Here is a 23,234-nt window from a genome sequence, read left to right as displayed (position 1 = left end):
TCTCTGCTTTAGCTAGTCTAACGCGTATTACATTATCATATTTTACATAAAATCGTTTTTGCCTAGTGGTCTCTCTCTCTCTCTCTCTCACACTCTCTCTCAGTTTCTTTTTCTATCGACCGGCTCTTGCGGCCAATTTCCTCGTTCCCCTCGGTGTTATTTTTACATTCGTAAAGAGGTTACTGGTCTTATCAATCGTTGCTGGAAATTTCCGGGAAATCGCGGCCGCCTCGCGGGTAGAAGAACACGGTTGGTGGTGAGAAGAGAGAAAAAAAAAAAGAAAAAAAGAACCGGGACGACGATAATTTCGCTGGCGACGAGTGAATTATTATATTTATTCTGGCCGCGCGACACAATCGATCCACGAAGCGACGCGTTCTCGAATTGTCTCGGTGGATGCTTAAAAATACGAAGAAATTTTCGGCCAGACGTCCAAACTATACATATATCCACCGCACGAGCATCTATTTTCTGGCGTCGTTGAACCTGTTTTCGCGACGGATAACTTTTCTTTCCCTTTCCCTCCGCCACCGCCTTGTTCCACTCGACGCAACTTTACGCACCACCGGTGGTGGCCCACATTTTCCAACAACGACCGACGAAGGATCCCCAGCCCCCCTCGCGAATAACAACGGCGACGACGACGACGACGACGACGACGACGACGACGACGCTCCCTTTTCCATCGCGAAGAAAGGGAAGTCACCGAGGACGAGTCACGACGGGGGTGTTGCTCGCCAAATCGATCATCGTTAAATCTCGAATCGCGTCCCACCGTCTTCCACACTTTTCTTTTTCACGACAAACGTTCGGATATTTCGACGCGTTTCGAGATTGTCTTTGTCCCTGTGTCGCGCGTCAAAAACGAATACAGGAGATAAGTACCCTCTCGCGACGTTCAACCCCTTTTCTCTACGGTGCGTTGTATCTTCTTTTTTCTTTTCATTTCCTCTACATACGTTCGCGTAGGCGTATCGATCTAGTCGATTACCAAGTATTCCGACCTATCTTACGACGTTCTTCATCGAGACCCTGGGCTCTTTGGTATTGTTCTCCCGTGGAGACGCCGAAAAGTGCGACCTTCGAACGCTCTTCTAGCTGCTTCCCCCGTTCTTTGTTTTCTCCTTCTTTTTTTTTTCATTTTCCTTCTTTTCTCCTTTTTGTTAGCTCGTTCTCGAGGTCAAGCACCACTTCTGAATCACTCGAGCGTCGCTCGAACGCTCTCTTCTGCTTCTCGCGATATGAAACTGAAGGGGTTCGGGACGAAGGCGAGAATCCGCCACGATTCTTTTTCCCTTGCACACCCTCGCTGGCACGTTCACCTCTGTCGCTCCGTTCTGCCTTTCACGCACCGATGCACGCGTACCATTCGCTCACGCGTACAACACTCACGCACTCGATTTCATCCCCCGCCCTACCCGTTCGATTCTCTTCTCGCGGCTGAAGTCGCCGCGCGTGGTGGCGCGAGGCACGCGTCGCGACGCGACATATTACCCGATCGAGAAGCGACGACGGTTAAACGACGGCGGTTCGCGTCGAAGAGGAAGAATCGTGGGTAGAATCAGACGAAAAGTAGACGACACTGTCGAGTCGAGGCGAAGTAGAAACAGAAGAAGAGAAAGAAGAAGGTGCGAATGCCCGGTGCCGAAAGAAATGGATTTTGGAACCTGTTCCTACAATACAGAGGACTCGTTCTAATGCCCGACAACAACAACGGTTCCCGAAAAATCCGCGCGATTAGTCGATCCCGTGTCATTTATTTTCTTTCATCCCTCGTTTTGTATTCCCTCTCGCGTGTTTAAACCCCCCCACCCCCAACCCTTCTGCGTGAAAGGTTCTCTCGTCGTGTATTTCGCTGCGTTTCCGTTTCGCAGATAATCTCGCTCGATCCCGCGATCGATCGAGATCGGTTACTATAGTCGCCTCCTCGTTCGTTTAGGTATCTTTTTGGTCGCGCGTTGGCCCTCTCACGACATTCTGCTCGTGGGCTCGAGAGAGGCTCGTTCGTGTTCCGACCGGCTGTAAACCGAGTAAACCGAGTTTTCAGCGTTAGAAACGGGTCTACTCGGAATGGAAGGGCCCCGCGCGATTATCGCTAGCAGTAGTACGAGGTCGAGAGTCCCAGCTTGCAGGAAAACGGTGCCCTACGCGGGTACACACTACCAGGGCTGCCGACGTCCTTCGACTCGCATCGCAGACCCGTGAAGCCCTCCGCGCATCTGCAAACAGAGCAACAAGATATCAACATCTATCCGTATACATGCCATTCGTCGCGTTTAGCTACGAAATGTGGTTCCTCGCGGAACTTCGAACACCAGCCATCGGGAGCCGGCTAGGTCGGGAGGAGGGTAAGAGGGAGATACGGAGCAGAGACGGAGCGCGATGCCTTCGAGACGTTTCTTTGGAAAAATAATGTTATGCCGACGTCGTCGTATTTATAGCACGGTTAACTAACCGCGACGAGACGCGCTGAACGCTGGTGGAAGACGTGGTGTTGTTCGCGGCACTCGCGCGCGTTCGTCGGCCAGAAGCGGAGGATCATCAGCGTGGAAGTCGAAATGCTCGCTGTTAAACGATCTTCTGCGTCACCTCTCTCTCTCTCTCTCTCTCCCTCTTCCAATACGGTGTCGAACGTATTTCGCGATTACGCGACGCCTGTTTTTTACGCCGTGGTTGTTCCGTAGCCCGCGAAGATGTTCCATGGGAAAACTGCACGCGCGAGAGAACAATCGGTCTAGGACTCGTAGATTGTCCCATTGACGCGGCCCTGCGGGAAATCAAGCGGGAGCACTTTTCGTCCCGCACACGCGATAAACCATATCCGCGTCATCGAGCGACTCTGGCTGCCGACGAATCGTTCTCGCTTTCATTCCGCGCGATCGTACGCGCATAGGTAGACAGAGGCACCCTCGGTTTCGTCTGGCTACGAGGGGGGGTGGGCGAACGGGCGGATCGGTAGGAAAAAGAAATCGCGACGAGAGGAGGACTCGCGTCTGCCGCGAGTTTGTCGCACGTCGGTGCGCGTTTAAAACGCATTAAAAAACTGACAGGGGACATATGCTGCGGACCGTTAACGCGATAAATACCCGCGAAACTGACTCGTTCGCATTATTTATTCCCCGGGCGAACAGTCGCGGGACAAGGTTTTATAATAAACTTTCCCGTCGATCCTCGCGACTTTTACGACGGTCATCCGCGAAAATGTTGCCGCGCGCCTCTTCTTCCTCGTTCGCTCGTTTTATTTCACCTCCGCCCCCGACCCCTGCCCTTTTTCCTTTTTCACTCTCTCTCTCTCTCTCTCCCTCTCTCTCCCTTTCTCTTTCTCTTCCTTCTTTCCTCTCCCCTCCACGCTCGAGAGCCGCACCCTCGCGAATTTACGAGGACCACGCACTAAATATACTTCGCGGTAGATTTACCGTTGAATACAACCTGGAATAGCACCGGAGATAGTGCAATTTACTGTACCATTCACTTGAACCCATTAACGCTCGCTGGTAACTTCGAACACGTAATTGGCTTCCCATTGAGATTTATCGTAATCATGCGTGTTTACCGGATCGCGGTGCACTTTTACACGCGAGCATTGGATAAATCAGCCGTGGAAGACAGCGTGTAACGACAAAAACCACGACGATTCGTTGAAAGTTCGTCTGCCTCATGGAAAGTGTCGCGACGAGTGCTTTCTCGGAGAGTCGATCCGCGAATCACCGTTTCAAGCTGTTCGAGGATCTCGTAGGAATCGGTCGAAATCAACAACTCGCGAATTCGCGAGCAAGACGCGAGTTTTACGTTAATTAATACTTTTGATTGGCGGTCGTTTCGGGGCTTGTACGAGCGGCAACTATTTCCCACGGCTTCTACTCCGCGGCAGTCATAAAAAACTGATTTTTCTGGATGACGGGTTTTATGGGAACACGATTTCTCGGTTGAGCGTAAACTCGCGGTTGCGCGGTGTACCCAACCCTCTCGGCGCCGTAACACTTCCGCGACGAGTGCGTTTACAGGTGCGTGCTGGAATATTTATATCCGTTTGTAGCGTCTCGTAAAAAGTAGGAACGCTGGATTAATGCTCTTCGTTACTACGTTGTCATAAAAGCCACTCTCTCGCCCCCTATCGGAGGGTTGATTGTTTGCGCGCGTTTTAGCTTTGATCTTTGATAATTACCAGTCGACAGGATCTGCTCGAGCCTCGTTTTGGGGAAATAAACGGAGTAACGCGTTTACGAAAGGTGTAACTCGAGGTCGATACAAGTTTTTCGTAGTCGATCGTTGTCCGTAGAATTAAGAAGATCATCGGGTCGTTTCTTCTTGGTAAAGTAGTCGGAGAAACGGAGGCGACGGTTCGGTTGTCAGCGTTGCACGATCGATACCTTTCGTTTCGCGAGTTCCATTGTTTTCGCGTCTTTGATAACGCCGTGACGCGGACCCTCTCGTTCTTTTTTGCCCGGTGGCCGACAACGAAACCCTTTTCTACGGACGCCGGCGCCACCGGTTCCCGAAAGTGTCAAACTTTCGACGAGTAAAAAGTTGGAGCGGCGAGTATCAAAGCAGACCCCTCTTCGCGCGAGTCAATCGCTTTAAGGGCGTCCATTATCAGGGGAAAATTGCCCGGGAACTTTCTCGCAAAGTCGTTCGGTTTTTCCTACCGCCACCCCTGTCAAAGAGGTGGCTTTTGTTTTCGCGGCACAGTCCGGCGTAAATTTATAATTGGCGATTCGAGGGTACTCGAGGGTCCTCGCCCCCTCTGTCTTTAGGGTGGTGGACGGTCGGGTTCCGATCCCCGTACGGTTAATTCGGTGGTTCGTTGAGTTCAGTTTTAATTACTAATGGCGCGCTCTGCGAACTAACTCTGGTAAGTGGCGGAGAAAAAATTCGTTCTTAAAAGGCTCTTGGCGTGTAGTCTCGTTCGGGTAAAAAAGTGGCCAGAGGAACGTTTGCATTTGTAGCAGAGCGTGCACGAATCGTCGGACGGGCCAGCGGAAGTCTTACCTACGGTTCCGGGGCGGCGCTCAACGGGCGCTCTGTACTTTGGCTACGTTATATTACGATCGCGAAATTAAAAGTACCTTTTTATACGCGGCGATCGTGTCTAGGAAGCGGGCACGGACGGGCTTAGAAACTCGATCTCGGTTGGTTGTGCGCAGTCAGAAATAGAAAGGGGATGAAAGAGGCGCAGGGTGGTTTTCCTCCGGTATTAATTCCCATATATGCCAGGGGCGAGACTCGGTCTGTAACTACACCGGTAGCGTATGCGGCCAGCAGCTCGAAAGAAACTTTTTTGCGGTTTACTTAATTTAATAACGCTCCCGCGGAACGCAATTTCAAACATAACACTTTAAAGGGGCGGGGCTGCCACCCTTCCCTTTGCGCTTCCCGCGCTCTTTACTTTCTCTTTTCTTCCCTTCCGCTGGCTCTATCATCCTCTTTCCACCACTTTTTTCCCTTTTCCTTTTTTTTTTCTTCCTCTTTCTTTATCACCTTCTGTCCCGCTTCATCCGCGCTCTGTCTGTTTCTCTTTGAAATTATTCGAGCGTGCACCCCGGGACGCATGCGCGCCTATCCTCGCTATTCGTGCCTCTGAACGTGTGTAGAACGTCTCTGGCTATAATGTACCGTACTTTATTTCGAAACACTCTCCAGCAGCTACGCGGGGGCGAGCTTCTACCTGCGCGGCACCGCCACCCTTCTCTCACCCGGTGCACCCGCCAACTTCCCGTGAGCGAAACTGGGTTACCCGCTTGGTCGTATGGCGGTCGCATCCACCGAGGCGCATACGTATCCTACCCTCTTGGCGTACCAACAGGACTCCGAGCGAAGTTATCCAAAGTCTCCCCCACCCCCAACCCCCATCTCGACTACGTTCGCCATCTCATTCCGCCATGAACACCCTTTCAACGTCTCGGAGGCATTCGGTTGCGAACTGGCGCGTATAAATGGTAACGTCTTCTGCCATGATACGCCGCCGTCGGGTCGCCACGAATGTTCGTTTCGATAACGCGAACCCGGGGTTGTTTCCACCGGTTTAATCGCAGGGACGAGGAACACGGGATCGATCGTCCATCCCCGTGGAACAAATGAAGCCGAGAAGCGAATCGTTCCTCGATTTGATAAACGATGCCGTCGGAGAAGGATCGATTCGTTACCCTTAATCCGGTGTCTTTCAGCGGACCACCCTTCTCCCGGTGATATATTGCGATCACAGGGTTAATCGTAGTTCGAGTAATTAGCGGGAAGTTTGTCTGGCCGACAGCTGTCCGGGTTCGAGCCTCCGCCGGCTGAAACTTGAACGCGTAACACCACGACCCTGAATTACAATATTACGTTAACGAGGTCGCCGTACAAACGGCCGCGCGTCTTCCAATTTGCCATCGGCCGTCTGGATCCGGGGGGTGGTGTAGCGCGTGTCGACCGAATCGATCGTCCGACAGCCGCTCGAAGAAGACGAAGAGGCAGCAGAGAACGACAGGGGGCGGCCAGGGAGATACCGTTTCAGGATAGCGCGTCCTCGAGGGGTGGTAACCAACCCCTACGTCCGTACAGCCAGGATTTACGCCGCGCGTTTATGTCACGGAGGAGCTCGTGAAATAGTCCAGCGTCGACGAATAGTTGCCGGCCGTTATAAGTAGATTTATGCCGAACCATAACCCTCGGACGTGGTATATGGGAAGGATCGGCTTGGATGGAGAAGGATGGCCGGGTGTAGCCGAGGGGGTTGGCCCGGCCGGCTGGTGGGTCACGAGGGAAAATCCTGATGTCCCGAAGGGTGCCAGCTGGCGGGACAGGTTACCGTCTGGGAAATTGGGACGTCGGCTAGGGCTGTTCGGCCCTCGATCATTTTCCATCGTTGCAGTGGCCACCGGGAAAACGTTCCGCCGCCAGTAGGGGAAATCTCCGCCTCAGGATGTAACCTCGGTACGGAAGTTCGGTTATCATCGCTGGTTCTCAACGAAATGAGTCAGAGGCTGACGTTAGAATCCGCTGAAATTCGTCGACGGACCTCGCGGAACGAGGGTGTCGTAGGTTCGAGTGTAGAGCAGATCGTTCATCGACGAGCGAACGAAGTTACGAAGACTGCAGAGGTTCTGTTCGGTGTCGCGCGGTTGCGTTATCGCGGGGATTACTTCCTGGTGAATCGTTGCTCCGCGATTTATCGGTGGAATAGCGATTGAAAGCGAACAGGTCGTAATACGATGTAAACCGAGATTTAAGTTTGAACCGTGTCGCGGAGGATTGGCCGTGTGCAAAGGAGGATAATAATGCCCGCACGGGGGTGAGACTTGCTGGCGACCGGGAGGGAAACAGCATCGGGAAAGTTCGCGTCGAGCCAGAAAAATTCAACGGGTGTCCGCCAGTAAAACCGATTGCGTACAAAACCGGGCGGCGAACATTTTACGAGCGCAGGCACCACGATCCGCGCGAATATCCTCGCCCGCAGCGACGCGTCCATCGAACGGTCCTCGATCTGTCTCTAATTAATTAGGGAAGCGTTTAATTAAACGAAACGGGGGAGTTTCGCGCGGCTACGAGGCTACGAGCGGCCCCAGGTAAATCTTACCTCTAAGAACCGGACCGAGCAACGTAATTGGCCTCGGTGTTCTTGATGTATTCCGGTATGCGTTCAGTTGGAATGAATTTGCACGAGAAACGGGGCTCTTTATGAAGCTTGTTGTCGCGTTGTTAAACAGCGTCGCTCGGCACGATTCCGGGAAATAAAACAGTGGTCCGTCGCGATTAGGCGACAGAGGGATTAAATCGACTTCGACGTACGCGCGTTGCGCTGGCTGGTGCACGCGGGCCCTCGTAATTATTAACAATTATTTAATCGGAGTATTATCGATGACACGAATCAGCGAGTGGAATCGCGCGCGGCGATGGCACACACACCCGCTATTTCACGGATTCATCGCGGTGTACAAATTTGCGGTCGCGATCCGCCCGCCGGAATCGTCAGCAATTTCGTAATATTTATATTCGAAGTCGAGGAGGGCGGCTGGAATTGGGTACGCCGCATCAGGAAACCGATTAATTACTCCGAATGGCTGGCCGTGACTGAGCGAAATCCAGCGGAAATCCGCGGTGAAAAATCGGCCGAGTCGCGCCGCGGCGTGCGCTACATAGGAAAGCACTTCAATCGGATTGGCGGAACCGCGTCGGGTCGTTTGATTAAGTTTCCGTTTATTACTCCCGCGGACGGGGGCCACGTCGAGATTCACCTCATTATCATTCGTTTCCCCGATCAACGGCCGACTTGTACGCGTCCGACGCGTCGATTACCGATTCCGGTTAATTTCGTCCCGCGCGAAGCGATATCGAGCTCCGAATTGATACCAATTTTTCCGCGTTTTAAACAGACGATCTCCGTGTCCCTTTGCGCGCTCTTTGTTCATTAATAACCGTGGCCGTTATTGAAATTTTTCTGCGATACACGGGCGATACTTTCGTAACAGATACAGCCACTTAATTGCGTTTAGAATTTGGAAAAATTTCGAATCGTCGCTAGTGGAAACGATAAGGGTGCCCCCGTTTCTATCGCGATACGCGTGCTGTCAGTTAGCAACGGATGGGTCCGCGCACCCTTCGCCGCGATTACCATTTATCGGCAGACACGTTGAGAGCCGGTTGCCACGGCGAGAGGCGTGCTTGCGTAGGACAGCTCTATTTCCTTAAACGACGGTTCGAGATAGTTACGGGGTGGAAATGTCACGCAGCTCGCAGCGGGCTGCTCCTATGCGACCCCGGCTCGGCTTCCACCTCTACGCGCGTTGGCCACATATGTCACCGAAACTAACTTTTCCAACCTCGCATCCGCTCTTCTATATAGCCTTCCTTACCCGTTTCATCCCTCTCCGCGATAGGGGATGCCCGCCACCGATCGCTGGGTCAACATTTCCACGCGGAAAGTTATCTCCTCCCGCCCTCCGTTATATCGATAAAATCGAGATGGTTGTTTACCGTTCCCCTCCCCGTCTACACGCGTTCAAACATTTTCGCTAATTATCGTTCGCGCGCGCTGCACAGCTTCCAGTTGTACGGTTCTGTTGGTCGCGGCCACTTAAATATATCGATTACAGTTCGGACAATGGTAACTATGGAAATGTATCGAGGCTGTAACGAAGCTGTTAAACAACATTTAATCAACCGCTGACGTTAATAATAGAAACTGGATCGGAGTGGCTATTTCGAACGATGCTCGCTGGAGGTGATCGACGTTTAAAAGCTCGTTCGTCGGTTGTTTCACCCCGGCGAAAGTTCCGGGCCGACCGATTCGCCGAATCTCTTTCCGATCTGTTTTAGATTTCCGAACCATGCATAATTCATAACGACGCTCGGCTCGGGGCTTATTATTCAAAGCCAATCGAGAGAGATGTACGCGCGTGGTAGACGTGGATCGGCGAGATTTATTTGATACTCGCATTTTTCGGCAGCTCGTCCGCGATAATCCAATCGTCGAGCTGAATGCTCTGCAGTCTTAATGTTTACGCCGTTACGTAACATCTGCAGGACGTATTAATCTGCGCGGGGCCCATTAGTCAGGGTGGCGAGCGTAAAACGCGCGAGCAATTCGAGGCGATTCACCTTAATTAATTAAGTTACCGTCGCCCCTTGACTTGCCACGGTTTAGCCACGTCTCGTTGCGAGAGCACTCGCGACCTCGCGCCGCCCCGCGTTTCCACGATCCCCCGAATTTTTTCGGGGCAAAGTTTCGACGGTCCCGCCGCCCTCGCGATACTCGCGCGAATAAATCTCAGCCAGATTTAATTGCGCGATGATCGCGCGGAAATTTACGACCGGATTGTTTTTTAACTTTCGGACGCGACTCCGTTCCGTTCGTTCCGCGCGTCGCTAATAAATCCTCATTCAGTCGAGGGGACCCAGAGATACCGGTTTTCGGGGTATCAGAACCGGGGGATGATCGCGGCCAGACGTGGCAGGAGGAATCCTTTTTCTGTTAGATTTACAGTCGCGCGGTTAGCTCGTTCAAAATTGAATTCGAAAGTAATATTTGTATGCTCGCACATACACTCTCTCTCTCTCTCTTTCTCTGTTCCGCTAACGATAACCTCGTGTCTGGCCTACTTTTATCAGATTCCATTTGGTCGCGTCGGAGGATCCATGAACTTGAAACCGACGTTATTGGGATGAGGAGGGTTGGTCGACGCGACACTTCGCAGTTTCGATTTTCATTAGGTGGCGCCAGATTTGTCTCGGCTGGCTATCGGTACTTTTTTCCCCTGATCTCCGCGCGATCATCCCCGCGATATCTGGCCTGGTAATTCGATCATAAATTTCACATCGGCGAGTGTCGAGCGCCCTCGCGTATCGATTAACCCTCTCTTCGTGCGCTTGGCTTTATCGTTCGAGCTGAAACAGCTCCTTCGAGCCACGAGTTTCGCGTCCACCGCGTCGTTGTTTAACGATGACGGGCGTTTTCTCCAAACACGGCACGCCCTTTCTCGCTCTTTTCCACCCGAGCTTCTTGCTTCGCGGCTGGATTGAAACGGCCCCTCCGACCGCGAGGCGAGCCGGAAGCCGGAGAAGCTCGAATCACGCGTTACAAAGATGAGATCGGCTCGCCTTTTTCTTGCCCCCCTCCGAGAATGAATAAAGAATGATTCAAGAAAATGAGAACCACGTTAATGGCTCTTTCTCCTCTTCATAGAAAGTGGTGCTTCCAGGGGAACTAATTTTCGTAGAGAAATGGAATAGCATTGCTCGGGGCGTGCGTATAATATTCAAGAATAAGGAGAATTTCAACCGCTATCTCTGCTTTTAATCGTACGGTGAAAAGCTTTTTTTCCCCGGCTATAAGGGAACGTTTCCGCCGCTCGTGAACCTCGTGACGGAAAGACGAGAGGAGGCGAATAAAGAGCTCCGCGTAATTCGACATCGATATAATCTACCGGGCAGAGAGACACTTAACAGCCGCGCGGGGGAAGTGTGCTTTTAAACTTCACGAGGTGTAAATCCACCTTTAGCGGGTCACGCCAGCATAAATCAGGCGCGAAGAAAGCGATCGTTCGACGATAATCCGACGGATTAGCAACGTTCGGCTAGCGGCCGTATTTTCCAGCCGCGAACAAAGACCTGCGAAAGCTCGCCGTAGCTTTCGACGCGTTCGTCTTCGCTTTTTACCCGAGGAGTTTCGCGGCTGCGGTAAAAATATGTTCCACGGGCTCTCTTCACCTTCTCGAGCCAAAGTCGAAAGATGGAGAACGCGTGAAGCACGCGTGAACCACGATTCGTATCGGTACCGTTCGTATTTTCGAATCGAGCACGCTCGATCGAAATTATTTCCGGGCGTTTTTGTGGACGCGAGAGAACAACCGCGGCACAGACATCGTTGGGACGTTATCCCGCGGCAACTGCCAGAGGAATTTGTGATAATGGAATATTCGATCCGCGCCGCGAGGAAAATATGCTCACAAAGGGCTCGAGTGCGCGCGTTCACGCGCTCCGCCGATGGGTTACCTTTGAATTTATTAAAATTCACGCGGAACGCGACGCGCTTGCGATATTAATCGAAAGCTCGACGAGCCAGAGGATCGTAGACGACCGATAAAAACAGGCTTGCAAATATTGTCGATGGATAATGGACCGTGTCGTTCGTTTCGAGCGCCCGCTCGAGCTACGTCTGAACTATCGGTTGCCGTTTCTCCTTTTCCCGTTCGCCACGCGCACGGAGGATCCGCAGAGAATTCCGTCGAGCGGTTCCCGAAAATATCAACAAAGTTATACGGAATTGATCGCCGGCGAGGCGAGACGATACGAGAATAGCGAAACATACAGGGATACAGACACGGGGAGGTTGCAAACGGGCGACGAGATCGAGAAAAATAGAACCGTGTCCCTCTTTTTTACCGCGGCCCACCATGGGCCAGGTGTATCTTTTTGGCGGTGCGATGAGATTTTTGGCTCGCGATCAAGTCTCGAATGTTTTGGCTAGCCGTGGTACCCGCGGTACCGTCTTGTCTGCCGTGCTACTGCGCCGCGAGAAAAAAAGCTTGATCCGAGCTTCCGCGCGACCGACGAGCGCTGAGAGAGACAGAGAGAGAGAGAGAGAGAGAGAGAGAGAGAGAGAGAGAGAGAGAGAGAGAGAGGCCAAGTTTTATTTTGTCCTCGCGAAGAAGACGAGATGCGGTCCGAGCAGGGCTGTGACGAGAAACGCCAGACACCTCGAGCTTGTGCAGCTCGCCGCTCGAAAATTCCTTCGCGATCAACCCCCTGCTTATTTTTCACCCTCTGTCGCGGAAACTATTTTATCAGTCGCTGGATCGCGTTCGAGTCGCTAATCCGCATTGAGAATTCCTGTACAACTAAATCGAAGTCGCGAACGTGTAAAAAAAAGGGGGGGGGGGGAAATTTGTGCAAGAAGATGGCGTGAAAGACGAGAGACGTTGGGTATGTCGCGAGGCAGACAGGATACTTTGCACGAATATCTCGCGGAAGCTGGTAGACACCCTTCGGCGTAGGTTTCGACGGTAGGTGAACGGCACTGTCTCGTCTAGCGTATGCTCGCGCGTCTGGAAAAAGCAGCGGCGAGAAAGATTTCTGCATGGGAGCAGAAACGACGCGGCGCGGCGCGTCGCGCGGGCCTAGGGGCGTCGAGGCGGGTCGGGAGGCGAGACGGGGCTCTATTTTGTCTTCGCGAGAGGAGACACGTTCAGACAGGGGCGTAACTCCCCCCTCGTCGTCCCTCGCCGCGCCTCGCCCCTCGGCTGTCCCGGCGTATATTTTCGTCGCCGCGGTTCGGCGCGGAAACGCGCCAGCCACCGATTTGCCGGAGTTTTACGTGTCAAAACGCGTTATCATATTGGTTGCGCGTTCGCGACGTCCTTCCCAGCGATTTTTCATACCGCCTGGCGTTTCCGCAAACCCGATTCCATCCTGGAGGGAAGGCGTGTCGTCGACACGCGTCGGAATTCACCCCGCGACACCTCGCCTCGGCCTGTGAATTTTCTCGCGCGGCACCCAGGACCGACTAAGTGGATCGGGTTAGAGGAACATCGAGTGGGTTACTGAAACGCCAGTCTTCGTAGACGTTTCGATTTGCTCCGCGTTTCTCTTCGATTTCCTTTTTATTTTTTCTTCTCTCTTCCCCGCTCGCCCCCTTCCTTCTCGCGCGGCGTGGCGAGTGTCGTCTGCCGGCGGTAATACAGCGTAACACAGCGTAATACAGCGTAACGCGACGGAATAGGTCGCGAGAACGTCGATATCGATGAAAGGGCGAGGGAGGAAGGGAGCGAGAGGAGAGAAATAGAGAGCTTGGCGTGATTCGCGTGAATTTTTTAAAAGTCAACGACATCGCCGGTTCGACGGGAACGCGGCGGGGGCGACGAGGTAAGGGGTGAATAAAAATTTCTGCGTTTTAACGCGCGAGCACCAGCCCGGTTAATGAAGACTGTAACCTGAATGCAAATAGCTGACCGACAACTGTTTAGCAATGTATATGGATGAGTATGGAAGTTTGCTTTGACCGGCATGAATATGGAGATGATAGTTTAATTATATGTCACGAGTTCGCGTGTTGTTCTGCCCGTAAAGGGACCCCCGCAATTTGGACGGTTACGCGCGCCGAGCGTTTATTAATTTCATCCCCGGTGAACAGTTGGCGGCGTTAAAAGCCACGATAAAACGCGTCTCGACGCGAGGGGCGAGTTTTCAATATTCCATCAAACCGGACCGCGCCAGTTTTCTCCACGCTTTCCCATCCTGGCGAAGATATCGCGTAACCTCGTTACGAATCGCGAGGATAACAACGTTACCAGTTTGAAAGGAACGCACCGAGAGCAGGCGGTTGAGGCTGGTCTCATGGTTAATGTTCGCCTAGGTGTTCGCGCCTGCAGTTCGGCTAAATAAATCATTATCAAAGAGAGAGAGACGGAGAGGCAGGGAGAGTAAAGCGGTGCTCCTTGAATAATACAGCGCGGCGAGGAGGGCGGACGGGTGGATTTTAGGTAGCTTAGCGGCGTAACGGAGCACGCAAGCACCGTGGACGACGCGCTGGCGGTTTTCGTGGATTAATTGCCCATTCATAAGCCACCCCTTTGGACCCGCAGAACCCAGCAGCCTCTCGCCGAACGAACCCGCGGCGTAAAGATTGAAAAGAGTGGCCCCCTTTGGCTAGCGACGGCTTCGAAACCGCTTCGATCTCGTGTCCCCGTAACCGTCCATCGATCTTCGGATACTCGCGTAACTTTCGCCCATCAGCCCTGCGTCGAAAAGTTGTAATTTCGTTTCGCCCGGAACCACCGGTTCGTCGGTGATTTATGATAAGTGGAGGAACACCGTACGTCTGTGTTCTCGCGCGAGGAAATTGCTCGACAGCGGGGGGGCGTTCGAATGCCCATCGCTACCCCTTAACCCGTAGATACGAAGGAGTAGTAGCCCTCAGGATGAATTATTAGGTTGCGCGGGAACGAAGAGCGGGAGCACCGGTTCCTTAAGTTTTCACGAGGGACTCGATTCACCTTTAACGAGGTTCACCCTCGAAGAGATACAAAGGAAGGTAGGTGCGCTCCTCCGCGGAGCCCAGGCGGTCGTTGCGATCTTGTTCAACGGTCCCTTGGATTTTTCGGCCAGGGTTTTCGAGCTTTCGAGCAGCCTAACCAAGCTCTCCCTCCCTCTCTCTCTGTCTCTCTCCTTCTCTCTGTACTTTGGACGACTCGCGGTGTAACGTACCGTCAAACCAGCTTACGGGAACCACTTTTCGCCCGGCGATCGAGCTCTAAAGATTTCTCGAAATACGAAGGAAAAAAAGCGGGAACGCGTTTGAAAAGCCGGGTGGGTCGTGAAAGGAATCCGTACGTATCGCGTGAATGGATTTCGAGGCGGGAGGAAGGGGGAGGGGTTGCTGTTCCAGAAGGTAAATCAGTTCATTCCCGCGGGCTCGCGAGTCTCGATCGCCTCTCTGTGTTTCGCGGCCGATAAACCAGCCTTCCTTGCCGCGAGTAATATTTTTTCTATCTGAGACGTAAGGGAAATTTATGCCAGCTCGGGCACGAAAGCTCGATTTCCAGACAAGCCTGTGCGTTTCTCGGGGAGGGTGGTAGGTGGTAGCTCGCGGGGCCTGTGGACCGTGTCACGTGAACGATATTTATACGCTCGATACTAACGACGATAACGTGTCGGGAGCTCGTCGCGTTCCCACGCGAGTTCGAATATAAAATTATCATAATTGTTACGTGCTCGTACGCGTTACAACGCGCAGCTTGCCCCGTTATCGTTGTCATTATCGTCGTTATTATTTTTAACGCACTCGTCGTTCACGGGATAAGGGTATTAGCGTTTTCAATTCGTAACGAGAAGGAGAATTATATTAACGGCGGGCGCGCGGGATAATTGGTCCCAGAGTTACGCGGAGGCTGCCCCGTACAGTACCGCGTAACACTTTTCCAATGAGATAAACCTGCCGGTGAAATTTTCATCGGACGGAAGGGGAACGCGTAACCGAACAACGCGACTCGCGGTGGCGCGTTACGAAATAAGGCACCGAATGGTTAATTAAGTCGACGGGAATTGCGAGACCTTCGTGTTCCGATACGAGCTGTAACTGTTTCGCGATTGCCGACGCCGGAGTATTACGAGCCTCGCCCCCTTTCCAACCCGCTTCCCGGTTTCCCCCGCGTTAAACCGCGCCCGCCTCGGCTACGTGCATACGTACAAACGTAGTATTTGTCAAGGGCCGGGAGCAAGGCAATACAGCGACGCGTTTATCGGTTCGCTCGCGTACCGTTCTCCACCGGTAAATTACGGAGGCCGTTGCATTGTAAATTGGGGTTGAAAGGGGACCCTCTCAGGCATTTCGAGGCGTTCTCGCGAGCACTCGATTACGAACGCGAAGGACTACGGCTACGAATGGGCGGTGTTCGCGCGCGTTTAACCGTACCCGTGGCCAAAAGCGACGCGTTCCGCGGTTCCCCGGAAGTGCACGTTCCCGCACCCCCCTCCCCGCGGGCCCGCGTCTTCCCAGCCCCGGAATGCGCGCCCGCCTGATCGTTCCCGCGCGTAGTAAACCGTCTGCGGGAGACACGTTGAATTTAGTCGGCACTCACTGCTCCCGAATAGACAATAAGCCAGCGGTTTCCCGGTTGGCACTTCCGGAAAATTGCCGCCGCGCGACGCGTATTTCCCTCCTCCCGCTTTTAGGTGATCGCGGCCGACCATCGCTATTAACCATCGTATTAACCCCTGCGAAAATTTTCACGAACCCACCCACGGTGGTTACGTCGCGTCGGTCGACGAGCGAACGGAAAGTTGTCGAGTTCGAATCGAGTTCATCCGCGAGTCGCGCGAGGGGGTAGAATTTTTCAGCCGCTGTCACACCTCGAACGGTGAAACGAATGGCGATCGCATTCCGCAAGTTCGAACTATGCCGAACTAATCGGTCGATCAGGTTCGAACGTTCTCCCGGTTCGCGGTCTGCGCGTGTTAAATGTCCCTGAACAGCAAACCGGGGCGCGCCGTTACGTCTTGCGGTTGTCAAGGAATCCGGTTGTCTGGCTGCTCTCCCCCGTCCTCGACAACGCTGGAACACGAGCTCGTTTACCGGAAGCTCCCTCATTGCGCTCGAGGCCAGGTTAGATTCCGGACACGGGAGAATTCGCGCGATTCCCCGCTATTAAGCGCGCGTTTTGTTTCTCGCTCGTTATTTCAGACACGCGCGCTCCCTGGTCAATTTGTCGGGGTTGAAACGGCCTCGCCAATCTCGCTAATGCGCTCGCGGGACTCGATTAATTTTTCGTCGTTTACCTGTACGCGTCGTATCGCCGCGGTAGATTCCCGTTACGTTCGCCGCTGTTCGGTGTAATCTTCGAGAGTTATCCGCGTTTCGGAACGGAAAAAAGCTGCTCCGATTCGCCCCGTAATTCCCATCGTCTTTATTAACGAACGCGAACGGAATCCGCGCGGCAAAGGGGAGCGTGGACCGCGCGGCAAAAGCCGGAACGACTTTCATCGGTTTTAATTTAACGCCCACGTGAAATTCAAACGAAAAACTTCAATTTAAATGTATAGCTACCCGCTATTTTCCTCCCGCGTTACGTCGAGCGAAATTTCTACTTCCCTCAAGGCGTCCTCTTCCTTCTGATTTTTATTTATTGCTCGAGAGCGTACCTCTTTTTTTTTTCGTCTCTTTAACGGCGACCTCCGTTTCATCGGTTCGCGCAGGAGTCGCGACCGTTTCCAGCGGAGAAAACATTGGAATGAACAACACCGTGACAAGGGACGCATTATAAACCGTCGTGTTCGCGTGTAATGTAAAACAACGTCGCGTTAAATGCAACATCACCCACTCGCTGTCCCTCCTCTCTTTTTTGTTTTTTTTTTTTTTTTTTTTTTATAACCCCGCGCGCGTGAAAAATATGGGTTAAGTAAAACGCCGAAAATGCACGCTTTATGCCCGCTCGCAAACACGTCCATCCATTATTTTAACCTTCCGGGCGGCGCTTTTAGTCGACACCCACCCCTCCGCGGCCCTTTGTCCCGTTTCGCGCGATGCACCAGCCAGACAGATCGGTCGCATCAACCCTTATACTTCTTCTCACCTTGAATCCGCGAGCGCGAGACGCTCGCTTTATCCTCGGACGCGAGTCCACCAGTGAGCGTAAACTTCGTTACACCGATCTCTCGACGAACGGGCGAAGGGTGCGGCGACGAGGCGAAGCGGATTGTACGGCAGAGTTGTACGAAAGGTTCCATTAAAATGGCGACACGCAAAAACACCGGGTGGAACTGTGATTTAGACCCGGGACAAAAAAATCCCATTACAAATCACGGTCCAATAAACGCATCTGTCCACACTAATCCCCCCGATGAAAACCATTTCGCGTCGTGTCACGGAACGTCGACGCGCCGCCCGATGGAACAATCAACTCGCGGATATTTCCCGCGCGGAACCGTATCGGGGAGACCTACATGCACGCGCGGGCGAGCCGAGAGGTTTACATTCTCATATAAAACCGTGCCGCCTTCCGCTAAAATAATGACTATCCAAAAAGGACGGGGAGTGTCGTTCTCGCGGGGGCAGCTGCGCGGGAACCGTCCGCTTTGTGCAGTCGCTTTTGTGCGTGCTCGCGGGGCGCTAGGTTCGCGTATATGTGGGCCAGGGTTACGCGGAAACAGCTTCCGCGGAGTCGGGGGAAAAAAAGAGGGAAAAGTGAGAAAGAGAGAGAGAGAGAGATAGAGAAAAGGGACGACGCCTCGAGAGGTCGGGAGCGCGAAGTAGTGGATATTAGCGGGTGCATTATTCTCCCTTTCTCCAGTTCCTCCTAGCTCCTACTTCGCCTGTCCTTTCCTTCTTCCGTGCTAGCAGCTCCTGCCAGTCGGGCTGGAAACGGCCCGCTCGTTCCGCTTTAATATCCCGCGCTTTTTCCACCCTCTCTTTCTCGTCCGCCTTATCTACCACGAGCGGCGTTATCGTCGCGCGTCAGCTTTTCGCCTCTCCGTCGAATTACCGTCGACGACCCCCGGTGCCGAATTTACCCTCGACAAGCGTTCCAACGCTTGTCCGATATTATATCCGATATTATAGCGGGAATACCCGTTTCGAATACTTTATCGGTGTACGCGGGCCGATAATACCCGGGGCGGCGAGGCCAGCAGGCGCGGCGCACACACGCGAACGCCATCACCAGCTAGCTATAGGGTGCATACTTCGCCCGTCACGAAACTCCGTTACGCTCGTTTATCTCTCAATTACGCGTTAACCGGCCTGCTCGGTGAACCGAATTCTCCGCACGGCCTGCGAAACTTCCGTCGAATCGTTTCCACCGTCGGTCCGCGCGCGTCACGGAATAAATCGAGAGGCGACAGCCAGAAGAGAAGCTCCCTCCGTTCTCATCGTCGTCGTCGTCGTCCCGCGATATCGGAGGATCCGAGGTCCCTCGCGTGGCAAATATCTCGTCTGGAATCACAGGTTGCACAGGTGGAGGCGGGAATTGAATGGATCGTGGATGCGGGATGAAGTGTCTCGAGTAGCGAGATTTACGAGCGCCCTATCCCACCCCCGCCGCTGTTTCGGGGTGGGCGCGGAAGCTTTGCGTTTGCCGTGTATTTTGGTGAAGTGCCGCGAGGCTGGCTGGCTGGCTGGCTGGCTGGCTGGCTGGCTGGCTCGCTGGAAGAGGGATCGCTGGTGATTGGAAGGGGTGGAGGCGGCCGCGATGGGACCCAGCTGCGATAAACTGAATGCTCGATTCGCGACACCGATTCTACGCGCTGGAATTTTGCGGTACGACCCTTTAAACTGGGTCATCGACCCCGCGTCGCGTTCCCCGCGACCCTTTCCAGGCTCGATCGCTCGATCCACGCGATCCAGGGATCCTGCTCGCCTTTTTAGAAGGGGCTACACGCGCCTCGCATGCCTCTCTTTCCTCTCTCTCTCTTTCTCTCTCTCTCTCTCACCCTCGCCCGCGGTTCCACCTTTTCCTACCGATTTCGAGCGCTGGGTTATAGCGAGTTTATCGGGATCACGGTCGCGAGGGGAAATTTATTCCGCGAAAAGACGAGTCACTGGAAATCCATAAATCGAGGATCCTCGAGATACGACCTGTGATTTATTATGAACAACCAAAAGAACTAGCGTCGAGCCGGGAGAGAAAGAAGGATACGGTTTCGCGCCGATTTATTAGCACCGTGACCAAGTCGCGTCGAATCCGCTATGCGGGACCCAGCGAAATTGGGTCGGAGGCCAGCATCGTTCGCGCTTCGATCGGCTAATCCAATGCTTATCGTCGTTACGAAACTTTTTACTTACACAGTTTACCGCTCCCTCCCGAATCCAATTCATTTCCCATCGCCGTTGGTACGTACCTACGTATGTACACGTAAACCCACTGTCTACGTTCCAGCTAGTCGCATGCGACTGGACAATGCCCGGCGTACGCTCATTTGTCCATTGTCCATTCTTGCCATCGGTCGTTTCTACTGTTTCTTTTTTTTCTTTTTTTTTTTTTTCACCCGGCCCGTGTTTCTCCGGGGACGACCCCGATTCCTCTATAAAGCCAATAAACCCTCGTCAACCAATGGCAGTACGGTGCACGTCCGCAGCCGCCTATGGACCGCAGACCGTTTCCCTCTTTCCACGCGGCTCGCCCTTTCCCCGGGTTTCCCCAGCAGGGTCACTTTTATTCGCGGATCAGCTCGCCCTCCGAATTTATTTAACGACCGGCTAATCAACGTCAAAGAACACCGACAAAAGGCCCGACTCGTCGCCGCGTCTCTACGGCAGCAGTTTTTTCCACCCCCGTCGCGGCACTTTCTCTTCCGCGGCGCGAACCAAGAGGGACGAGGGAAAGTTGGCCCCGGTGGTTGGAATAATAGCGGCGCGTACGTGTTTCGGAAAAGCGACCGGTTCCATATCGCGTCCCCTTCCAATCGTTGAAATTAACGAGTCGAGTGTTTGCCAGGATCGCGGGGGAATGTTGCCCGAGTCGAGTGTTTGCTTTGATATTGGCCAACTTTTTTCCCACATTTCTGTCTGTCTGTCTCTCTCTCTCTCTCTCACTCTCTGGCTCTTTGCGATTTTTAACCCGGACAAAAGTAATTTGGCGCGGCGAACGAGAGGGCGAAGGTAAAGAAGTAGAGGAACGGGGGTAGCACGCACGGTGAACAACGCGTTCGCTCGCGATTGATCGAGCTGCTAATTTCGCGCAACTATCACCGATCATCCGTGGCGGAACTTTTTTAATTAAATCCACGCCCGATCGATCGATCAAGTGGATCGCGTCGTGGGACGGGGTGCTGTGCTCGGGGGAAATTTAATTTTCGAAAGAACAGGCGAAACCGTGCCAAGAAGGGAGCGCGGGAAATTTCGGGCAAATTCGCCGGGAAGGGTGTAAAACGCGCTCGACGAACGTAAAAACTGCGCTGCCAGGTGAAAGGAATTTTTTATGAAAAGCGATTCAACCGTGTGTTGCCTTCATTTTTTCCTTTCGCCCCGAGGGTCTGCTCCTCGTTCGCTCGCGCGCTCTGGCTTTCTTCCGTTCGATCGAACGATTGAATCGCTGCGCGTCGAAAGATATCGGACCAGTCTCTGGAATTTTTACGCCAACATACCTTACGCTGTCTAAGCCGCGCGAGTGGTCGAAATCGCAGTCGAGAGTGAAGCGCTCCTCGACGCTTAACACGTACAAACAGTTTGATTAGTGGAAGTTTGCCGTTCGCCGGGGTAAAAGGAGCAAAATGGCGAGCGCGAGGGAAAGTTCGGTGGAATAGAATATAAGAGAAACGAGGGTAAGGTGCTCTCCGTTAATGGACGGCCGAGTAGAGAGACCGGTTCAATTGCGATTGGAGTGCAAATGGAAGCGCGGAGTGGTCGAGAGGTCAGTAGACCGGGCGCATCTGGGCAAGGTTCACGAAATCGGTAGCAAACATACCGCGAAACCTGCTCGGATCTCTTCCGATCTCGTTCCACCTCGAGCTAGCTCGCAAGGTGTCGATGGAAAACGGGCTTGGCAGGGGGCGAAACTCGATTCCAGCTGGACGGTACCTTCGTTTCGACCTCGTGGTCGTTCGGTTTCGATACATTCCCCGCTCTCGTCGCGATTAGTTTCTTGTTCTTTCGCGAGCGAGTCGGTAGATTCGGTCGTTTCTCGGATCGTCGGACGATGGCGGGCTCTCGTCGCTCGTTATCGCGGCGAATAATAAAAGGGCGGAATAACGAGGGTGAATCGTAGACGCGGCGGGAGGTAAATTATGCGGAAAGTAAAGCGGATCGATGCTCTGCTCACCTGCATGCTGGTTCACCGACGGTCTCGAAAAACAGGCAGGTGCCACCGTTCATGCAGAAGTCTCCGGTCGGGCATGGCTGCTCCTGCCTCGGCCAGGCTGCTGTCGCTGTAACAGAACCAGAGAAACAAACATTCGTCAACGTTCGGGAACGGAACGGGCATAAATCGTGACGGTGGCGACGCCGCGAAAATCGCGGTCGCTTCTACCCTATCCGTCTACCCCTATTTTTCTTCGTCCCCCAGCTCGCGCCCTCGTTCACGCGCTCGCGCGTTCCCCACCGCGAATAAATCGTGCTCCTCCTCCCCCCACACTGGTTCGAGCTTTGTTCGCCACGCAACAGAATGATATCCGCGGCCGGTGGATATTCGAGGCGAGACCGTGCATTTTCATTTCAATCGGCCCGGCCCACGGATTAGTCTTTGGTATGCAAATGGAACGGCTGCTAAGGAGGAAGCCCGCGGACGCGAGAAACGGCTGGATTTATGAAGAGCTTAAAGCATTCCCTATTCTCTGGCCCCGCCGTCCTTTCCCGCGCCCGTTCTTCCCTCTCCCTTTCCCTTTGTCTCCTCCTCGTCGCGTCCCTCGAACAAAAATGCCCCGCCGATCGAACGACTCCTCGCGCTTACTATCCGCGACGGTTCTTCCCGCTCGCGCGAATCCATCAAGCGTATCGTATAAATTTCTCCGTGAACGCGGTAACACCGCAGCCAGCTGCAATTCCTCACTGTCGTTTCCTGTTGTTCAAACTGTAATGCATTATGAACCGAGCCACTATCCAGCGCCCGGGCGTAAACATCGATTAATCATTTCGTTGCGCGCATCTGCTTGAGAAACAATGCTCCGGCGATGTAGCAGAATTTTTCCGGGCCACCCGCGGCGCGAATGATCCCCGCAAACGCGAGCGTTACACGCCGGGATCGATCATTTCCCGGGGTTAACACGCTCGTTTTCGGGTCCAGCGCGCAGGCACGATTTTCACAAGTAGGCGCGCGCTGCCGAGCGCGATGTATTAAAAATCGTCTAACGAGTTTCGAGAGCGAGCAGACCGTCGAGCCGGGGTAATAGCCAGCGAAGCGGCGGCGCTCGCGCGATGAGCCCCGCGAGAGTGCGCGTACAGCATTATTACAGTCGGATTAGTACTCGACCGTTCGGGATAGGGCCTTGGTATTACCCAGCGGCGCGGTTCCGACTTCGAAAAGCCCTCGAGTAGTTGGTGCGGCCCTCCGTTTTATCCTACCTCGGATTTTCGAGCTTTCTCGTCGTTTCGCGCCCCGTCCGGCGCGTTCCTTCTCGTTAGCTCCCTAACGAGCCGAAAACATTCCCGCAGCGCGAACGCCCAGTCCGAGTTCCAAGCGAATCGCGCTTCTTGGAAATCGGATACGAATTCGAGTTGCGAGGGCGCGTTACTTTTTTTCGTCAGCCGCTCCAGATTTTCTCGTATCCCCCGCCGAGTCGAGAGTATATCCGTCGAGAGCGAACATCAACGCGGAAAATTACTGGAAATCTTC

General features: G+C 53.5%; 1 protein-coding gene across 1 annotated transcript in view; it reads right to left on the bottom strand.

The window, feature by feature from the left end:
* Nucleotides 1-1,835: 1,835 nt before the first annotated feature.
* Nucleotides 1,836-23,234, bottom strand: part of Vn (membrane-bound neuregulin protein vein) — a 153,350-nt gene continuing 131,951 nt past the window's right edge. The window contains exons 4-5 of the mRNA XM_076897256.1: nt 21,726-21,831; nt 1,836-2,219 (exon numbers count right to left, since the gene is read on the bottom strand). Of these exons, the coding sequence (XP_076753371.1) occupies nt 2,096-2,219; nt 21,726-21,831 (230 nt within the window). The 3' untranslated portion in view covers nt 1,836-2,095. The remainder of the gene's footprint in view (nt 2,220-21,725; nt 21,832-23,234) is intronic.

The sequence above is a fragment of the Xylocopa sonorina genome, chromosome 6, assembly GCF_050948175.1.
Source record: "Xylocopa sonorina isolate GNS202 chromosome 6, iyXylSono1_principal, whole genome shotgun sequence".
Lineage (NCBI taxonomy): Eukaryota > Metazoa > Arthropoda > Insecta > Hymenoptera > Apidae > Xylocopa > Xylocopa sonorina.
This window is presented reverse-complemented; position numbering and strand designations above follow the sequence as displayed.